Here is a 20,868-nt window from a genome sequence, read left to right on the forward strand (position 1 = left end):
TCATATAAATTAGTATTATTAAAGCTGACTTTTTTCAGAATATTTGTAAGTCGCCTGTCTATTCTTTTGTGAACTTGTCTTCATTCAAAATAACAGTTTACATTTTATACTACGTAAGATTTTGATGAAAAACAATCTTATATATCAAATATAAACAAATCCGCTGGTCAAGCCAGACATGTTCAAGTGTTCCGACATACAATGCTGGACTGCATACGTAGTACATGTTCCGACATACATTGGTGGACTACAAACGTGGTACACCTGTTCCGACATACATTGGTGAACCTCATACGTGGTACATGTTCCGACATACATTGTTGGACTTCATACGTGGTACACCTGTTCCGACATACATTGGTGGATTTCATACGTGGTGCACCTGTTCCGACATACATTGGTGAACCTCATACGTGGTACACCTGTTCCGACATACATTGGTGGACTTCATACGTGGTACACCTGTTCCGACATACATTGGTGAACTACATACGTGGTACACATGTTCCGACATACATTGGTGGACTTCATACGTGGTACACCTGTTCCGACATACATTGGTGGACCTCATACGTGGTACACCTGTTCCGACATACATTGGTGGACCTCATACGTGGTACACATGTTCCGACATACATTGGTGGACTAAATACGTGGTACACCTGTTACGACATACAATGGTGAACCTCATACGTGGTACACCTGTTCCGACATACAATGGTGAACCTCATACGTGGTACACCTGTTCCGACATACATTGGTGAACCTCATACGTGGTACACCTGTTCCGACATACATTCGGTGAACCTCATACGTGGTACACCTGTTACGACATACAATGGTGAACCTCATACGTGGTACACCTGTTACGACATACAATGGTGAACCTCATACGTGGTACACCTGTTCCGACATACATTGGTGAACTACATACGTGGTACACCTGTTCCGACATACATTGGTGGACTTCATACGTGGTACACCTGTTCCGACATACATTGGTGAACCTCATACGTGGTACACCTGTTACGACATACATTGGTGAACCTCAAACGTGGTACACCTGTTCCGACATACATTGGTGAACCTCATACGTGGTACACCTGTTCCGACATACATTGGTGAACTTCATACGCGGTGCACCTGTTCCGACATACATTGGTGAACCTCATACGTGGTGCACCTGTTCCGACATACATTGGTGAACCTCATACGTGGTGCAGCTGTTCCAACATACATTGGTGGACTTTATACGTGGTGCACCTGTTCCAACATACATTGGTGGACTTCATACGTGGTGCACCTGTTCCGACATACATTGGTGGACCTCATACATGGTACACATGTTCCGACATACATTGGTGGACTTCATACGTGGTACACCAGTTCCGACATACATTGGTGGACTACATACGCGGTACACGTGTTCCGGCATACATTGGTGGACTACATACGCGGAACAGGTGTACACCTGTTCCGACATACAATGGTGGACTACATACGCGGTACACCTGTTCCGGCATACAATGGTGGACTACATACGCGGTACATATGTTCCGACATACATTGGTGGACTACATACGTGGTACACCTGTTCCGACATACATTGGTGGACTACATACGTGGTACACCTGTTCCGACATACATTGGTGGACTTCATACGTGGTACACCAGTTCCGACATACATTGGTGGACTACATACGCGGTACACGTGTTCCGGCATACATTGGTGGACTACATACGCGGAACAGGTGTACACCTTTTACGACATACAATGGTGGACTACATACGCGGTACACCTGTTCCGGCATACAATGGTGGACTACATACGCGGTACATATGTTCCGACATACATTGGTGGACTACATACATGGTACACCTGTTCCGACATACATTGGTGGACTACATACGCGGTACACCTGTTCCGACATACATTGGTGGACTACATACGCGGTACACATGTTCCGACATACATTGGTGGACTATATACGCGGTACACCTGTTCCGACATACATTGGTGGACTTCATACGTGGTACACCTGTTCCGACATACATTGGTGGACTTCATACGTGGTACACCTGTTCCGACATACATTGGTGGACTTCATACGTGGTACACCTGTTCCGACATACATTAGTGGACTTCATACGTGGTACACCTGTTCCGGCATACATTGGTGAACTACATACGTGGTACACCTATTCCGACATACATTGGTGAACCTACGTGGTACACATGTTCCAGTACACATGTTCCGGCATACATTGGTGGACTTCATACGTGGTACACCTGTTGCGACATACATTGGTGGACTTCATACGTGGTACACATGTTCCGACATACATTGGTGAACCTCATACGTGGTACACATGTTCCAGTACACCTGTTCCGACATACATTGGTGGACTACAAACGTGGTACACCTGTTGCTACATACATTGGTGGACTTCATACGTGGTACACATGTTCCGACATACATTGGTGAACCTCATACGTGGTACACATGTTCCAGTACACCTGTTCCGACATACATTGGTGGACTACATACGTGGTACACCTGTTCCGACATACATTGGTGGACTATATACGTGGTACACATGTTCCGACATACATTGGTGGACTACATACGTGGTACACATGTTCCGACATACATTGGTGGACTTCATACGTGGTACACATGTTCCGACATACATTGGTGGACTTCATACGTGGTGCACCTGTTCCAACATACATTGGTGGACTTCATACGTGGTACACCTGTTCCGACATACATTGGTGAACCTCATACGTGGTACATGTTCCGACATACATTGGTGGACTTCATACGTGGTACACCTGTTCCGGCATACATTGGTGGACTACATACGTGGTACACATGTTCCAGTACACATGTTCCGGCATACATCGGTGGACTACTTATGTGGAACACATGTTCCGGCATACATTCGGTGAACTACTTACGTGGTACACATGTTCCACCGCAATTGTCCTGGATGTCGATAACGAAGCCGTCTGTGCACCAGCACACGTTATTGCAGAACTCTTTCTGTTCCGACAGCACGCCACACGCTGCGTTAGGGTCTGCGCACTGGTCCGTCCCGTTAAGCACCGGGTCACAATCCGCTCCAAGTATCGGCCCTGCGAGTAAAATGTCATACGTAGTGATACATTCACTACTAACCAGTAGTATACTATCCTACCTCGCAAAAACGGTCTCCTGGGTATTCCTGACATATTTCTTAGCTTTATACCTGTACACATTCTGGCTAAACTAACTACTGCAGGAGTTTATCAAAAAATAGTCTATACATAACGTTCGTTTTACACACTGTACTTTCTGATTCCGTATCACGCAATGTCGTAATGCATATACGCAAATAAACTTCCGCATAACTTCAATCAACAAAAGCGGCCTAGCCGCGAAAAGAAAGAGGATAGAGGTTTGAATTTTAAACTTTTTAAAGAAACATATGCTATTTATATTAAAACAAAATATTGGAATAAAGAACTAGGGTAATATGCTGTTGTTTGTTTTTTAACAGCTCCCTTTGCTTGCGTAGATATACATCGTACTCGACATCCTCGTGTCACATGGAATTCGAAGTGATACAATACCACCGATCGATCGACCAACATAATAGTCCCTTTTTATTTCATAGCTGGTACATTTCCATCTAGAAAAGCATATGATTAAAAACCCATGTGTGGCCATCCTTATTATCCAGTTCTTATTATACACTGTATCACATAAAAGCTAAGTGCCCGTATGTAAATCTACTTTCGCAATACCACTAATGGTCGCTTGCACCAAATATATATTTTGATATTTAGAATAGCCAATCAAGTTCAATTTCAGGAAATACATATTTGGTTTTAAAAGTAAATAACGGGAGAGTCGTCAAATTATAAATCAAGCATATTAACTTCTGAAACTCCCTAGAATTGGTCCAAGCAATAAATGTAAGGACCACAAGTGTATCCCGCTCAATGTCCTCTCGTACATCATAAACGATGGACAACTATTACATAATTTGCACATCTGGAGGGGCCATAAACCAATATCGCGTATTCCAATACACCAGTCCAAATTAAATGTTAAAAAAGATTAAGATTGACATTGCTAACTCTTGAATGGAAAAGTGCATTTAAAATACGTGTAATTAACTTTCAGTTTCCCTGGATTTAAGTTAATCAGATAATTTGAAAATTGAAATACGTTTTTGTTGTTTTTTTAATACTGATAGACATATATATATATATATATATATATATATATATATATATATATATATATATATATATATATATATATATATATATATATATATATATATATATATACCATATATCTCTCACTTTTTGTATCGTGGGTTTTTTAATAATATATATACTATACATTAATACTTAAACTGTGTTAAATGTATTCTTGGTGAGTTGCCTCAAATAACAAAATAATATATTATGTTATGAAATACATTTTAATCGATAAAGCCGAGGATTGTAGAGACAAAATGTGGCAGTGTATACTTACTGCAAATACCGTCTTCCCGCACGTAGTTGTCCTTACACTGACACGTGCCGTTCACCGCGCACTCCGAGAACAGCGTCGTGCACGTGTCGGGATTGACGTCACATATGTCGTCCAGTATACCTTCCACTGAAAAATGTTCAAATTTATGTGAGAGTGCATTTAAGACTCACAAAACTTTTGTTGATGCGAAAAAAACACCGAATATCTTTCATGAAATAGTTATATAACAATAGTATTTCTTTTTGACTGTTGTCCATTATTTCTTGTTTATATTTGAATGATATGCTCAAATGATATAAATCAAAGTACTGAGAGTACTGCAGGCCACTATTGGCATAATGAGGCTGTACTTTTTCATGACACATGGAGAGGCAGATTGGGAAGACGGTATAGTACTAACAAGCGCACAAAGAACATTGCATTTCATCCTCAACAACTATGAAATTATATAAACAAGTTAAATGTACAAAATGGTCAAGAACCGCTTATTTGTTAAAAATTTGACAAAGGGACATAACCCAACTGTAGTTTATAGTCCCAGTGAACTCCCTTTTCGCCAAGCCGGTGACCCAAACAATTAACGATAAAAAACATTTTGTCATTGTTCTGTACGTTGTTTGTCTCTAGTACAGTATATGTTTCACCATAGCACTGTGCCTTTAAACAAGGTGTTTGTAATTGTTTGGCTACAGGATATGTCCTTGAAGTTCCATTGTAATACATATGCAAAAAGCTACAGAAACAAGCCCAATAGTATTTTTTTTAACATAAACTGGGCAAACGCTAAAGATAGAACACAAAATCACAAACAAGAAACACAGAACAGCAAAAAACTCCACAAACATCACAGTGCATACATACTATATATATATATATATATATATATATATATATATATATATATATATATATATATATATATATATATATATATATATATATATATATAAATAGGTATGTTTATCAAGAATTGCTAGGTACCGCCTTGGAACGGTCAGTAAAATGTAAATTTACTGGGGGGTTAAACCAGTTTATGTGCACAAATTTTCGCTATTATATTACCATTATATTGGCCACTTGAAACAGGAACCGAAATACTATAGTCAAATAAGGTAAGGAGTGAATTTGAAATGTGGCAAGGTTATATCAATTGGAAAAGATTCAAAACTCGAAAGCTACTGATATGATCAAGCTGCTCATTGAATTGCATTCACGATGGAGTCACATAAATACTGTTGCAACTTTTTGTAAGAGTAGGAAGAAAAATTGTAACGTAAAGAAGTCGACAAGGTTAATTTAGCAAAACCCTGAACATTGAAAAGGCTCGAGTTTGAAGCTTAAACCTTATAATAACACGTTATAGTGGTGTTTGTGTTTTACACGCTGAAAAATGATGGAATAAAGGCCACTTCCCTTTTGGTTCGTGTTAAAATCGCTATGCATGCGTATTCATATCCAAAGTTCGAAGTATTAACATTTAGCTTTTAACATTTTGTTCATACAAATTTTATAACGTGTTTTCCTTACGTCATGATATTATCCGCAAATTCCGCCGTTCTTACCTTTACCAGACCCACCATGTTGAGACGTTTTGACACAGTAACATGGTCATCAATATTATACTGGATGCCGAATATTCAATAAACACAAGCAAATGACCATGCTCATATGTAATGTAACCAGTCGATATAACAAAAGCTATGTTTATTGTCTTCCTTACATGATCAGTATAGCACATTTAATTATCTTTAATTTTAGTGCATTCTTTAGTATATTAAAGACCACATTCACAAGAAAGTAAAGCTTCGAAGAAATTCACGAGTCTTACCACAAATGTAGTTGACCTCGGTGAGCGGATACGCACAGAGGCACGTTCCATTAACGCAGACAAGATCCAGAGAACTATCGCAGGAGTCTGGCACTGCCCGACACACCTCGTAGATCTCCGAGCCGACTGCAAAGTGTAAAGAAATCATCAATTTTCTTTCTGTTAACCAGATGATGAGGTACGTTATAAAACATTAGAATTATTATAATAAATATATTTACACCTCTTCCATTCCTTATATGAACTGCCTTTCGGCAATTGGGCTTATCATTCGATGAACGCAGCATCTTCGGATATGTTCGGATCGCAATTCATCGCATAACAATATACATGGGCATTGTTGATCTTGTTATTGTTTGAATTGTGTCTGCGGGTCCCGTAAAATATAAATCAACATTTTAGAAAGTGTTAATTTATCATATGTTAAATGTATTGTTGCCATAAGTGTTTCAATTTTACGTTTAAAAGTGATTTCAAGTGGTTATTTTTTTTTCGCGTTATTGTAACGTCATTTGATAAACTGTTTCCGGTTACAGTCGGGTCGATCTATTTACAGAATGGGTAAGAAAGGATTACTGAAAGTTTTCCTTAAATGAAATAAAGAGATTTTTAACAATTCTTGAATGAAATAATGAACTATTGGTGTAAGTACATGTATGAGGAATGAATTGCGGTATTGATGTCATTATCGGGGATATGAACGCAATTGGGCTGGTCAAAGTATACGCGTGGACTCCACACACCAGCCCAATCACACCGCCTACAGCCTTTCTCCGCTTTCAACGCTATTATTATAAGTAGTGATTGCTTGGTTCATTGCAATACGGACACTAGTGTACGGGTTTTACGTGATGCTTTTATATGGGACATATTACTGTAAACACTCTATTTAGAGATTTATCCATGAATTTTAATCGTTAAGAAGAGTAAATATTTTTATGGAATAATTCAATGTCAAGACATGACACATGTAATCTCTGATAGTGCTATGACAGCAAGCTTTACTATACCAACGCTCTGATCCTGGTGGGAACATCTTCAAGGCCAGGGACTATGGGTAATTCCTTGGGTTGGATGAAGGCAACCAAATATGCAGTTCGTTCTAATCCCAAGGGTCTATCTTTTGAAAAACAACCTGTTTTGTTTCAGCTAAGATAGCCATGCAGTATTGGTGGTCCGCAGTGAATTAACAATGTCCTTGCTACCCGAATTCTCCGTTCAATCATTTTTTTTAAAATTTAAATGAGATGGAAAGAAGAGCTGATCGTATTTATGAGCAGGTTGTTGATGCCACCATGACTAGTGAACATTCTTAGGTACATCGAAAGTATTTTGCCGTGTTTTCTTCTGTAACCGTTATTTGGCACAAATGAGAAACACTTTAAGCTTCTAAATACCAGACCAATATGGAAGGCTAAAAGGGTAAATATTCCATTCCAGTGTATGTAATGATCGTTGGCCATTTCTTTGTGCGAAAACTGTCTTTTTATTTGCTATATGCCAGACAATCACGCCTTTATTATAATATTTACTGTTTGTTGTTACATCTTATTTTGCCATTTTAAGCACATTTAAGAAAACCAATATTTCTCATACATGCAATTTATATTTGAACTCCATTTACCGATTTGGTAAACTTTATTTGATACTACTGTTATTTATGTTTTCTAAAATGTGTCGCTATTTCAACTGATATGAGTGATATTCCTTTGATCATTTAAAGTGACAAGTGCAATATGCTTCGTTCTGAATTCTATTACGCTTTACTCTTTATGTCATTCCGCGAACTTTCGGCTATAATTTATTTGCAAGCACTGTCAATTCACGATATAATCATAAGTACCCGTGTAACATGTCGGTTGGTGGTGTTCATTATGGTGATTACTTTGTCTATTAATGACTATAAGCAACACATCACTCGACACAATAATAAACATTATCAACACCACCTCATGAATCGTTAATCAATATTATCGAGACCACCACAAGAATTACTAATCGGCTTAGTTAGTGTGTTGATTATAAACCTTATTCCTGGGTTTGATAAAATGAATAGTGAAATGGAATAGAATAACACACTTTTACAGCATTTATGTAAACACACTATTCTATGACACATGTACTATATGTTAGCATCTATGTACTCACAACAGCCATCGCCCATAAACTCGAGGTCCACCTCACAAAGGCAGGTCCCGTTAACGCACTCGCCATTTGCATATGTGCACGTGTCCACCCCACTCTCATCCGGTGGGCACGCGTCCAAGTACATAGTACCATCTACAACATTGATACTTCATGTGTGGTGTACAGGGGTCAGGAGGCCCTGATAACGAACAGTCTCAAGTCTAAGTTCAGACTCAAGTGGCAAAACTGCAAATTTCAATGTTTCTTTCTTCTAGTTGAGTTTTGATGATGAATTGTACTCATTGTTTTACTATTGAAACACATTTATTTATATGAAACTTATTTAGTAAAAGTGCTTTTTGTGTCTGAGATTAGACTTGGACTTGGGCTTTTTGTAAGGATGCCTCTAGAACTGACATTGCTAAAACTGACAAAGCGAAATATATATACAACTTGTATATATACAAGTTTATGTTGTCGAATGTTGTATATATCCGGGCAATCACAGTGCAAAGGTTGGTTTATGTTGTCGAATGTTGTATATATCCGGGCAATCACAGTGCAAAGGTTGGTTTATGTTGTCGAATGTTGTATACATCCGGGCAATCACAGTGCAAAGGTTGGTTTATGTTGTCGAATGTTGTATACATCCGGGCAATCACAGTGCAAAGGTTGGTTTATGTTGTCGAATGTTGTATACATCCGGGCAATCACAGTGCAAAGGTTGGTTTATGTTGTCGAATGTTGTATACATCCGGGCAATCACAGTGCAAAGGTTGGTTTATGTTGTCGAATGTTGTATACATCCGGGCAATCACAGTGCAAAGGTTGGTTTATGTTGTCGAATGTTGTATACATCCGGGCAATCACAGTGCAAAGGTTGGTTTATGTTGTCGAATGTTGTATACATCCGGGCAATCACAGTGCAAAGGTTGGTTTAAGAACAAACACATACACTGTTTTAATACTTCATTTTTATTTAGTTTTTAGTTTCAATATTTAGCAAGCATAATGCATACACCCTTTGCAACAGGATGTAATAAGGACTCAAGGATAAAACGATTTGCATTTATCTACAAAATGAATATGTGTTGGCGCCAAAATATTTCAGACTTCCGAATTAACATTGGTTTTGTGGATTCGCGTTGAATTCTTCTACTTAAAGAAATAAATTAGGAAGTTATTATTAATTCAGCTTTCTTCCAGAAACCACAATTCATTGTTGATTAGGTCGACTTTTGTTTTGTCATAACACATTACTTTATCACCAACACATTTTAGTCCACCTAAATGGCCGTCAACGAGTCTTTTGACGATTTTTTATTATGGCAGACTTGTGGATACATAAGAAATGTAAAAAAAAAGTATCCCTGATCGCTCATTATTGTAGCTACAACACAATTTAACACTATAACTTTTGGCTTTCCGCACTCACTTGTATACGGTGTAAGGCTTTCCGCACTCACTTGTATACGGTGTAAGGCTTTCCGCACTCACTTGTATACGGTGTAAGGCTTTCCGCACTCACTTGTATACGGTGTAAGGCTTTCCGCACTCATTTGTATACGGTGTAAGGCTTTCCGCACTCATTTGTATACGGTGTAAGGCTTTCCGCACTCACTTGTATACGGTGTAAGGCTTTCCGCACTCACTTGTATACGGTGTAAGGCTTTCCGCACCCATTTGTATACGGTGTAAGGCTTTCCGCACCCATTTGTATACGGTGTAAGGCTTTCCGCACCCATTTGTATACGGTGTAAGGCTTTCCGCACTCACTTGTATACGGTGTAAGGCTTTCCGCACTCATTTGCATACGGTGTAAGGCTCTTAAAGGGTTGATGCAATGCAATTTAACGAATAAATAAGCTCTTAGCCTTCTGGTTTTCGACATGATCGTATTAATGTACCCACATATACAGCTGTCACATTTTCCGTCCACCCGTCCGTCCGCAGGTCCGTTCGTCTATCATCCCATGCGTAGGCCACAATATCGTTTGTAAAAATCACATTGAACATTGTGATGAAACTTAACAGGAATGTTAAGCAACAAGTGAGGAATGAAACACGAAATGCTAAAAATATATTTAAGTTATGGTCCATCAAATGATAATATTTACATTCGCTTAGTCTTTTGTAAAGAAAAACTTTCTAGCACACCGGATTGGTATTTCTAGCACACCGGATAGGCATTTCTAGCACACCGGATAGGCATTTCCGGTGATTTCAACCGTGCTGGAAAATTATTTCTGGCCCCCCATGCCAGATGAGTCACGCGCTGTGACGTTATACTTTTTATTTCGTTTATTTTACACCTTAATAACCATAATTATGTGATTTCCATAGTTGAGCTCCATAAATATTAACTTTGCAAAAAACATACCTTCAAAACAAAACAAAATAACCCTTTAAAAAACTGATACTGGAGGAACTTTTTGACGTATGCAGTGAATAAAAATAACTGCGCGTGATGACGTACGTAAACATCCTCCCAAGCGCTTTTTGGTGAAATGTACAAAATGCGCTTTTCTATTTAATATATTACACAAACATGTAATTTAAGGTATGCTAGAAAATATATCAATCGTTTGTGTCCGGTCTGGATAGAAAAATCCGTCCGTCGAGCACGCTGCGTAGCCAGTAATTCGGCAAGCGTCGTAACCTGGCAACGCAGGTGCCCTCGGGTCACATTTTTCTATCCGGACCGGAAACACATGACAATTATTATTATTTTGGTAAATTCAGCCGTGCTGGAAAATTCTTTCTCCCACCTCAGATAGGTTGATCTAAAAATTTAACCGTGCTAGAAATTCTTATCTTGCCCACGGGCGAAATAAAACAAGTATGGAACTCCTTTTAAATGGTCATCAAATTGTAATTACCTCCCTTGTTGAAGACTGTCGTCTGTAACATCATAGAAACCTTGTCTTGTGGAAATATTTAGAATGCTTATTAATTATTTCTCGCTTTAAATGTCGCCATAATAAAGTTTTCACGCACCTTTTAAGATATAATGCTTCATTCTCTTCAGAACTATTTAAAGACCGATTTGACTACAGTCGAACCTCGCTATGTCGACGTCGGATAAGTCGACTTTCCGGTTATGTCGACTTTTTTCCGGTCCCGAATTTATTCCTTCTTATTCTATATAAAATAAATCTGTTTGTGTCGATTTTTTTATCTCGACTTTTTCGCTATGTCGACCTCGTTTTTTAGTCCCAGTGGTCGAATTTCACACATTTCCTATGCTCTTTATATCAAACTGTAGATTGAGACGTAGGTGTGAAAATATTCATGACGGTTTGCGGCATGTCGCAAGATACCGTGCGTGTCAATATAACAAACTGTCATAATTGAGGGATACAAAATGTAATTGGTAAGTGCGATTAATTAAAGTTGTTTGTTTATGTATTTAATTAAAGAGACATTTATTGCTCAAGCTCTTTGGTATTGTATAAAACATGAACATTTTATTGATTAGATATCAATCCCGAATGGGATCAGAAAGAATAACTTCAAAATGTCAAATGTTAGTTCCACTGCTCTGGTCGACCAATTCAGAGAAGGACCCGGTATAAAATCTTACAATGTACAAATATATGCAATTGTGGTTTTATATGTGTTTTGTGTGATCCATAAACGCAAAAGAAATGAATTTGACACAAATAATTCTTCTTTTGTTTCACTTTATTTTTCAATAATAAGTTTGCTGTTTTCACGACGAAAATATTTAACTAGACCGTTCAATTGTGGATGTAAAACATCGGAAATCCAACTCAAAAGTGTTGGGATTGGTGATAATTTTTTGTAATTTGGATGAGTCGACTTTTCGTTATCTCGACTTTTTTCACTAGGTCCCGAAAAAGTCGACATAACCAAAAATACATTTTAACTTAATTTTGTTTAACTGGGGTGGGAGAAAAAGCATCTACTATAGCCGATCGTGTAAGATAGGTTCATTCCAACCCTCGCGCAGGGTGTTTTGTGGAAAACTCGATAAATCTCGTTTCCGCAAACGACCATACGCTCGGGTCGGGATGAACCTATCTTACACTCAAGGTATTATGACGGCATTGTTTATATCAAAATTGCTCCAATCGGATAAGTGCGACATCATATAATCAATTATATACGACGGTACAAAAAGCAATTCCTTTTTATTATATGCCTATAAATATTCCTTTAAAAAAATGCATTTTTAACTGAAAAATACAAATGATCGGACAAAAAATCCCGTATCACACTCTGTTGTTTTCTGCTTCCGTATCACACACTAGACCGGGACTTCTTTTTTAATCGTACATGTTCGGTAATTTCTGCCATTCCGATTCTATTTTTAAATTGACCGGGTTTACTTTACAAATCGTTAAAATAGTATTATTGTTCAGTTGTATATGACAGCAATTCTTAATAAAGTAAAGAAATGTTAAGCAATAAAACGTTTGCAGTACCGGCTCGATCGGCTGATATCTCCACTCAAATCCAATTCAGTATCGCAAACCACATGTCCGAAGAAATTTCCACAAACACTTCAAAATGCTCGCCTACTCAACTGTTAAATCACTATCAACCAATATGACAGATCGCCACAGAAAAAAACAAACGTAGACGGATTCGTGTTATCGATCGTGACAGTGATTGAGTACCCGTAAAGTTATTAGTTCCCTGAATAAAACTCACATTTACAAGTTCAACAGTTCAACTCGACAATCGTTTACTTTTAAAAATGTCGCGCGTTTACTTTTGATTTAGTCAATTCATAAGTGACGTTACACAATGTCGTTTGTTGTTTTTATTCAGAAAGAGTTTAAAAGTATATAATGAAAGGAACCATGGTGTTGTATCACTTCGAGTTGCTTGTGGAATAATCCGTATCACACGAGACCAAACCTTGGTGTTGTGATACAACACCACGGATCAACAGACTAACATAATATTCCCTTTATACAAATGTATCTTTTCTGTTAAACTTCTTGTGAAACAATTACTCAATTGAAGAAAATACTGCCTATGTTTTATCACAATTTTAAGGAATACTTCTTGTTGCATTTATGCCGTAATTAATCTCGTGGTATACACACACTCGTGATAGTAGAATATATTTATATTAAAAAAATATGTTACGTCTCCCAACACTTTAATTGATATACGCAGCGCGCAGAATAGATAAGGTACAACAGTTTTAAATGCATCTCTTACAAAAACCCATCAAATGATTATCATATGAACACATGTTCATGTTTGGTTAAAAAAACACGGAACACGGTCTGCAACAGAACTTCTGATGTTTGATATAAACCTGTTTCCTAATTTAAGTTTTAAAATCCCAATAATAACTACAAAACATAGAAAGTACTATTAATCTACATTAAACATGTATAAGTGCGTCTCTGAAAACAGTAACAAATGTAATACTTACAGCAGTTTCCGTAAACAATAGCCGGTAGGTCTTCTGGACATGAACAACGGAATTTATTATCGATCGAGTCTAAGAGACACTCAGATCTATCGCCAATGCAAGAATTCAGAGTATCATTGTTGCAAGGATCACATAGATCGTTACCATCTAAAATATAAAGAAAGGAGTGTTACTTTTGAAATAATGACCACTGCAATGGCTAAAATGAACGGTATTCAAAGCAATGATGTTTTCGAAAAATGAAACAGTGCATGTTCTTATCATCTGCTGATACTCTATATCTCATCATAGGTATGGTACCGATTCTAGCGACTTCTCTCGAACGGTACTAAACGAGAAACTAAAAACAAAATCGTTTTGAATTTTAGGTGTATACAATAAAGAAATAATAATTGAAACTCACAACAACCAGTGCCATCATAGTCCAGACCTTCCACACAACCGCAAGTCCCGTTGATGCACTGCGCGTTAGCATACGTGCAGATATCGGCGTTCGAAGAATCGGGTGGGCATGGATCACTATAGTTCGTTCCATCTGTATATTAGATACAAGGCGTACTAATCAATACCAGTTAAACCTGTTTCCGAAAGATAATTAGGCATCACATGTGGAAAATGTTTAATATTGATGCAACATTTATTTCCAATGTCAATACCTTAAATATGCGTTATACCTAAGATTATTGATATTCAAAACTTACAACAGTTGCCAGCTACTAGTATAGCAAACTCAGGAGGACATGAACAGCGGAATATTGAGTTTTCTTTGTCCAACAAGCACTCTACCCTATCGCCAGAACATGTGTTAATGGAACCATTAGTGCAGGTCTCACAAACATCGTCGCCATCTGCAAAATATTTAAACACAAAAATAGATCAATACCGATTCATGAACAAATGAGGAGACATAGCATTATTCACTAGATATTGTAATTTAACTCACAACAACCGTCGCCTTCAAACTGTAACCCCTCTTCACATCCGCAAGTCCCATTGATGCATTTCGCATTATCATATGAACACGTATTCACGCTTGGATCAAGCGGACACGGATCGCTGTAGTTAGTGCCATCTGCAATTGAAACAGTCTTGTTCAATATGAACTTGTTTTCTCATTAATTTTCAAAATCCCAATCATTACTACAAAACATAGAAAGTACTATTAATCTACGTTAAACATATATAAGTGCGTCTCTGAAAACAGTAACTAATGTTATACTTACAGCAGTTTCCGTAAACAATAGCCGGTAGGTCTTCTGGACATGAACAACGGAATTTATTATCGATCGAGTCTAAGAGACACTCAGATCTATCGCCAATGCAAGAATTCAGAGTATCATTGTTGCAAGGATCACATAGATCGTTACCATCTAAAATATAAAGAAAGGAGTGTTACTTTTGAAATAATGACCACTGCAATGGCTAAAATGAACGGTATTCAAAGCAATGATGTTTTCGAAAAATGAAACAGTGCATGTTCTTATCATCTGCTGATACTCTATATCTCATCATAGGTATGGTACCGATTCTAGCGACTTCTCTCGAACGGTACTAAACGAGAAACTAAAAACAAAATCGTTTTGAATTTTAGGTGTATACAATAAAGAAATAATAATTGAAACTCACAACAACCAGTGCCATCATAGTCCAGACCTTCCACACAACCGCAAGTCCCGTTGATGCACTGCGCGTTAGCATACGTGCAGATATCGGCGTTCGAAGAATCGGGTGGGCATGGATCACTATAGTTCGTTCCATCTGTATATTAGATACAAGGCGTACTAATCAATACCAGTTAAACCTGTTTCCGAAAGATAATTAGGCATCACATGTGGAAAATGTTTAATATTGATGCAACATTTATTTCCAATGTCAATACCTTAAATATGCGTTATACCTAAGATTATTGATATTCAAAACTTACAACAGTTGCCAGCTACTAGTATAGCAAACTCAGGAGGACATGAACAGCGGAATATTGAGTTTTCTTTGTCCAACAAGCACTCTACCCTATCGCCAGAACATGTGTTAATGGAACCATTAGTGCAGGTCTCACAAACATCGTCGCCATCTGCAAAATATTTAAACACAAAAATAGATCAATACCGATTCATGAACAAATGAGGAAACATAGCATTATTCACTAGATATTGTAATTTAACTCACAACAACCGTCGCCTTCAAACTGTAACCCCTCTTCACATCCGCAAGTCCCATTGATGCATTTCGCATTATCATATGAACACGTATTCACGCTTGGATCAAGCGGACACGGATCGCTGTAGTTAGTGCCATCTGCAATTGAAACAGTCTTGTTCAATATGAACTTGTTTTCTCATTAATTTTCAAAATCCCAATCATTACTACAAAACATAGAAAGTACTATTAATCTACGTTAAACATATATAAGTGCGTCTCTAAAAACAGTAACAAATGTAATACTTACAGCAGTTTCCGTAAACAATAGCCGGTAGGTCTTCTGGACATGAACAACGGAATTTATTATCGATCGAGTCTAAGAGACACTCAGATCTATCGCCAATGCAAGAATTCAGAGTATCATTGTTGCAAGGATCACATAGATCGTTACCGTCTAAAATATAAAGAAAGGAGTGTTACTTTTGAAATAATGACCACTGCAATGGCTAAAATAAACGGTATTCAAAGCAATGATGTGTTCGAAAAATGAAACAGTACATGTTATTATCATCTGCTGATACTCTATATCTCATCATAGGTATGGTACCGATTCTAGCGACTTCTCTCGAACGGTACTAAACGAGAAACTAAAAACAAAATCGTCTTGAATTTTAGGTGTATACAATAAAGAAATAATAATTGAAACTCACAACAACCAGTGCCATCATAGTCCAGACCTTCCACACAACCGCAAGTCCCGTTGATGCACTGCGCGTTAGCATACGTGCAGATATCGGCGTTCGAAGAATCGGGTGGGCATGGATCACTATAGTTCGTTCCATCTGTATATTAGATACAAGGCGTACTAATCAATACCAGTTAAACCTGTTTCCGAAAGATAATTAGGCATCACATGTGGAAAATGTTTAATATTGATGCAACATTTATTTCCAATGTCAATACCTTAAATATGCGTTATACCTAAGATTATTGATATTCAAAACTTACAACAGTTGCCAGCTACTAGTATAGCAAACTCAGGAGGACATGAACAGCGGAATATTGAGTTTTCTTTGTCCAACAAGCACTCTACCCTATCGCCAGAACATGTGTTAATGGAACCATTAGTGCAGGTCTCACAAACATCGTCGCCATCTGCAAAATATTTAAACACAAAAATAGATCAATACCGATTCATGAACAAATGAGGAAACATAGCATTATTCACTAGATATTGTAATTTAACTCACAACAACCGTCGCCTTCAAACTGTAACCCCTCTTCACATCCGCAAGTCCCATTGATGCATTTCGCATTATCATATGAACACGTATTCACGCTTGGATCAAGCGGACACGGATCGCTGTAGTTAGTGCCATCTGCAATTGAAACAGTCTTGTTCAATATGAACTTGTTTTCTCATTAATGTTCAAAATCCCAATCATTACTACAAAACATAGAAAGTACTATTAATCTACGTTAAACATATATAAGTGCGTCTCTAAAAACAGTAACTAATGTTATACTTACAGCAGTTTCCGTAAACAATAGCCGGTAGGTCTTCTGGACATGAACAACGGAATTTATTATCGATCGAGTCTAAGAGACACTCAGATCTATCGCCAATGCAAGAATTCAGAGTATCATTGTTGCAAGGATCACATAGATCGTTACCATCTAAAATATAAAGAAAGGAGTGTTACTTTTGAAATAATGACCACTGCAATGGCTAAAATGAACGGTATTCAAAGCAATGATGTGTTCGAAAAATGAAACAGTACATGTTCTTATCATCTGGTGATACTCTATATCTCATCATAGGTATGGTACCGATTCTAGCGACTTCTCTCGAACGGTACTAAACGAGAAACTAAAAACAAAATCGTTTTGAATTTTAGGTGTATACAATAAAGAAATAATAATTGAAACTCACAACAACCAGTGCCATCATAGTCCAGACCTTCCACACAACCGCAAGTCCCGTTGATGCACTGCGCGTTAGCATACGTGCAGATATCGGCGTTCGAAGAATCGGGTGGGCATGGATCACTATAGTTCGTTCCATCTGTATATTAGATACAAGGCGTACTAATCAATACCAGTTAAACCTGTTTCCGAAAGATAACTAGGCATCACATGTGGAAAATGTTTAATATTGATGCAACATCTATTTCCAATGTCAATACCTTAAATATGCGTTATACCTAAGATTATTGATATTCAAAACTTACAACAGTTGCCAGCTACTAGTATAGCAAACTCAGGAGGACATGAACAGCGGAATATTGAGTTTTCTTTGTCCAACAAGCACTCTACCCTATCGCCAGAACATGTGTTAATGGAACCATTAGTGCAGGTCTCACAAACATCGTCGCCATCTGCAAAATATTTAAACACAAAAATAGATCAATACCGATTCATGAACAAATGAGGAAACATAGCATTATTCACTAGATATTGTAATTTAACTCACAACAACCGTCGCCTTCAAACTGTAACCCCTCTTCACATCCGCAAGTCCCATTGATGCATTTCGCATTATCATATGAACACGTATTCACGCTTGGATCAAGCGGACACGGATCGCTGTAGTTAGTGCCATCTGCAATTGAAACAGTCTTGTTCAATATGAACTTGTTTTCTCATTAATTTTCAAAATCCCAATCATTACTACAAAACATAGAAAGTACTATTAATCTACGTTAAACATATATAAGTGCGTCTCTAAAAACAGTAACAAATGTAATACTTACAGCAGTTTCCGTAAACAATTGCCGGTAGGTCTTCTGGACATGAACAACGGAATTTATTATCGATCGAGTCTAAGAGACACTCAGATCTATCGCCAATGCAAGAATTCAGAGTATCATTGTTGCAAGGATCACATAGATCGTTACCGTCTAAAATATAAAGAAAGGAGTGTTACTTTTGAAATAATGACCACTGCAATGGCTAAAATAAACGGTATTCAAAGCAATGATGTGTTCGAAAAATGAAACAGTACATGTTATTATCATCTGCTGATACTCTATATCTCATCATAGGTATGGTACCGATTCTAGCGACTTCTCTCGAACGGTACTAAACGAGAAACTAAAAACAAAATCGTCTTGAATTTTAGGTGTATACAATAAAGAAATAATAATTGAAACTCACAACAACCAGTGCCATCATAGTCCAGACCTTCCACACAACCGCAAGTCCCGTTGATGCACTGCGCGTTAGCATACGTGCAGATATCGGCGTTCGAAGAATCGGGTGGGCATGGATCACTATAGTTCGTTCCATCTGTATATTAGATACAAGGCGTACTAATCAATACCAGTTAAACCTGTTTCCGAAAGATAATTAGGCATCACATGTGGAAAATGTTTAATATTGATGCAACATTTATTTCCAATGTCAATACCTTAAATATGCGTTATACCTAAGATTATTGATATTCAAAACTTACAACAGTTGCCAGCTACTAGTATAGCAAACTCAGGAGGACATGAACAGCGGAATATTGAGTTTTCTTTGTCCAACAAGCACTCTACCCTATCGCCAGAACATGTGTTAATGGAACCATTAGTGCAGGTCTCACAAACATCGTCGCCATCTGCAAAATATTTAAACACAAAAATAGATCAATACCGATTCATGAACAAATGAGGAAACATAGCATTATTCACTAGATATTGTAATTTAACTCACAACAACCGTCGCCTTCAAACTGTAACCCCTCTTCACATCCGCAAGTCCCATTGATGCATTTCGCATTATCATATGAACACGTATTCACGCTTGGATCAAGCGGACACGGATCGCTGTAGTTAGTGCCATCTGCAATTGAAACAGTCTTGTTCAATATGAACTTGTTTTCTCATTAATGTTCAAAATCCCAATCATTACTACAAAACATAGAAAGTACTATTAATCTACGTTAAACATATATAAGTGCGTCTCTAAAAACAGTAACTAATGTTATACTTACAGCAGTTTCCGTAAACAATAGCCGGTAGGTCTTCTGGACATGAACAACGGAATCTATTATCGATCGAGTCTAAGAGACACTCAGATCTATCGCCAATGCAAGAATTCAGAGTATCATTGTTGCAAGGATCACATAGATCGTTACCATCTAAAATATAAAGAAAGGAGTGTTACTTTTGAATTAATGACCACTGCAATGGCTAAAATGAACGGTATTCAAAGCAATGATGTGTTCGAAAAATGAAACAGTACATGTTCTTATCATCTGGTGATACTCTATATCTCATCATAGGTATGGTACCGATTCTAGCGACTTCTCTCGAACGGTACTAAACGAGAAACTAAAAACAAAATCGTTTTGAATTTTAGGTGTATACAATAAAGAAATAATAATTGAAACTCACAACAACCAGTGCCATCATAGTCCAGACCTTCCACACAACCGCAAGTCCCGTTGATGCACTGCGCGTTAGCATACGTGCAGATATCGGCGTTCGAAGAATCGGGTGGGCATGGATCACTATAGTTAGTTCCATCTGTATATTAGATACAAGGCGTACTAATCAATACCAGTTAAACCTGTTTCCGAAAGATAATTAGGCATCACATGTGGAAAATGTTTAATATTGATGCAACATTTATTTCCAATGTCAATACCTTAAATATGCGTTATACCTAAGATTATTGATATTCAAAACTTACAACAGTTGCCAGCTACTAGTATAGCAAACTCAGGAGGACATGAACAGCGGAATATTGAGTTTTCTTTGTCCAACAAGCACTCTACCCTATCGCCAGAACATGTGTTAATGGAACCATTAGTGCAGGTCTCACAAACATCGTCGCCATCT

At 37.6% G+C, this 20,868-nt stretch overlaps 1 protein-coding gene across 1 annotated transcript in view; it reads right to left on the minus strand.

Annotated features, from left to right (window-relative positions):
* Positions 1 to 20,868, minus strand: part of LOC128231065 (fibrillin-2-like) — a 67,380-nt gene that overhangs the window by 8,971 nt on the left and 37,541 nt on the right. Inside the window, exons 59-74 of the mRNA XM_052943486.1 lie at positions 20,422 to 20,553; positions 20,163 to 20,165; positions 19,739 to 19,867; positions 19,199 to 19,330; positions 18,516 to 18,644; positions 17,976 to 18,107; positions 17,293 to 17,421; positions 16,753 to 16,884; positions 16,070 to 16,198; positions 15,530 to 15,661; positions 14,847 to 14,975; positions 14,307 to 14,438; positions 8,509 to 8,640; positions 6,361 to 6,486; positions 4,533 to 4,658; positions 2,963 to 3,139 (exon numbers count right to left, since the gene is read on the minus strand). Coding sequence (XP_052799446.1) covers positions 2,963 to 3,139; positions 4,533 to 4,658; positions 6,361 to 6,486; positions 8,509 to 8,640; positions 14,307 to 14,438; positions 14,847 to 14,975; positions 15,530 to 15,661; positions 16,070 to 16,198; positions 16,753 to 16,884; positions 17,293 to 17,421; positions 17,976 to 18,107; positions 18,516 to 18,644; positions 19,199 to 19,330; positions 19,739 to 19,867; positions 20,163 to 20,165; positions 20,422 to 20,553 — 2,001 coding nt within the window. The remainder of the gene's footprint in view (positions 1 to 2,962; positions 3,140 to 4,532; positions 4,659 to 6,360; positions 6,487 to 8,508; positions 8,641 to 14,306; positions 14,439 to 14,846; positions 14,976 to 15,529; positions 15,662 to 16,069; positions 16,199 to 16,752; positions 16,885 to 17,292; positions 17,422 to 17,975; positions 18,108 to 18,515; positions 18,645 to 19,198; positions 19,331 to 19,738; positions 19,868 to 20,162; positions 20,166 to 20,421; positions 20,554 to 20,868) is intronic.

Source organism: Mya arenaria, chromosome 4 (assembly GCF_026914265.1).
Source record: "Mya arenaria isolate MELC-2E11 chromosome 4, ASM2691426v1".
Lineage (NCBI taxonomy): Eukaryota > Metazoa > Mollusca > Bivalvia > Myida > Myidae > Mya > Mya arenaria.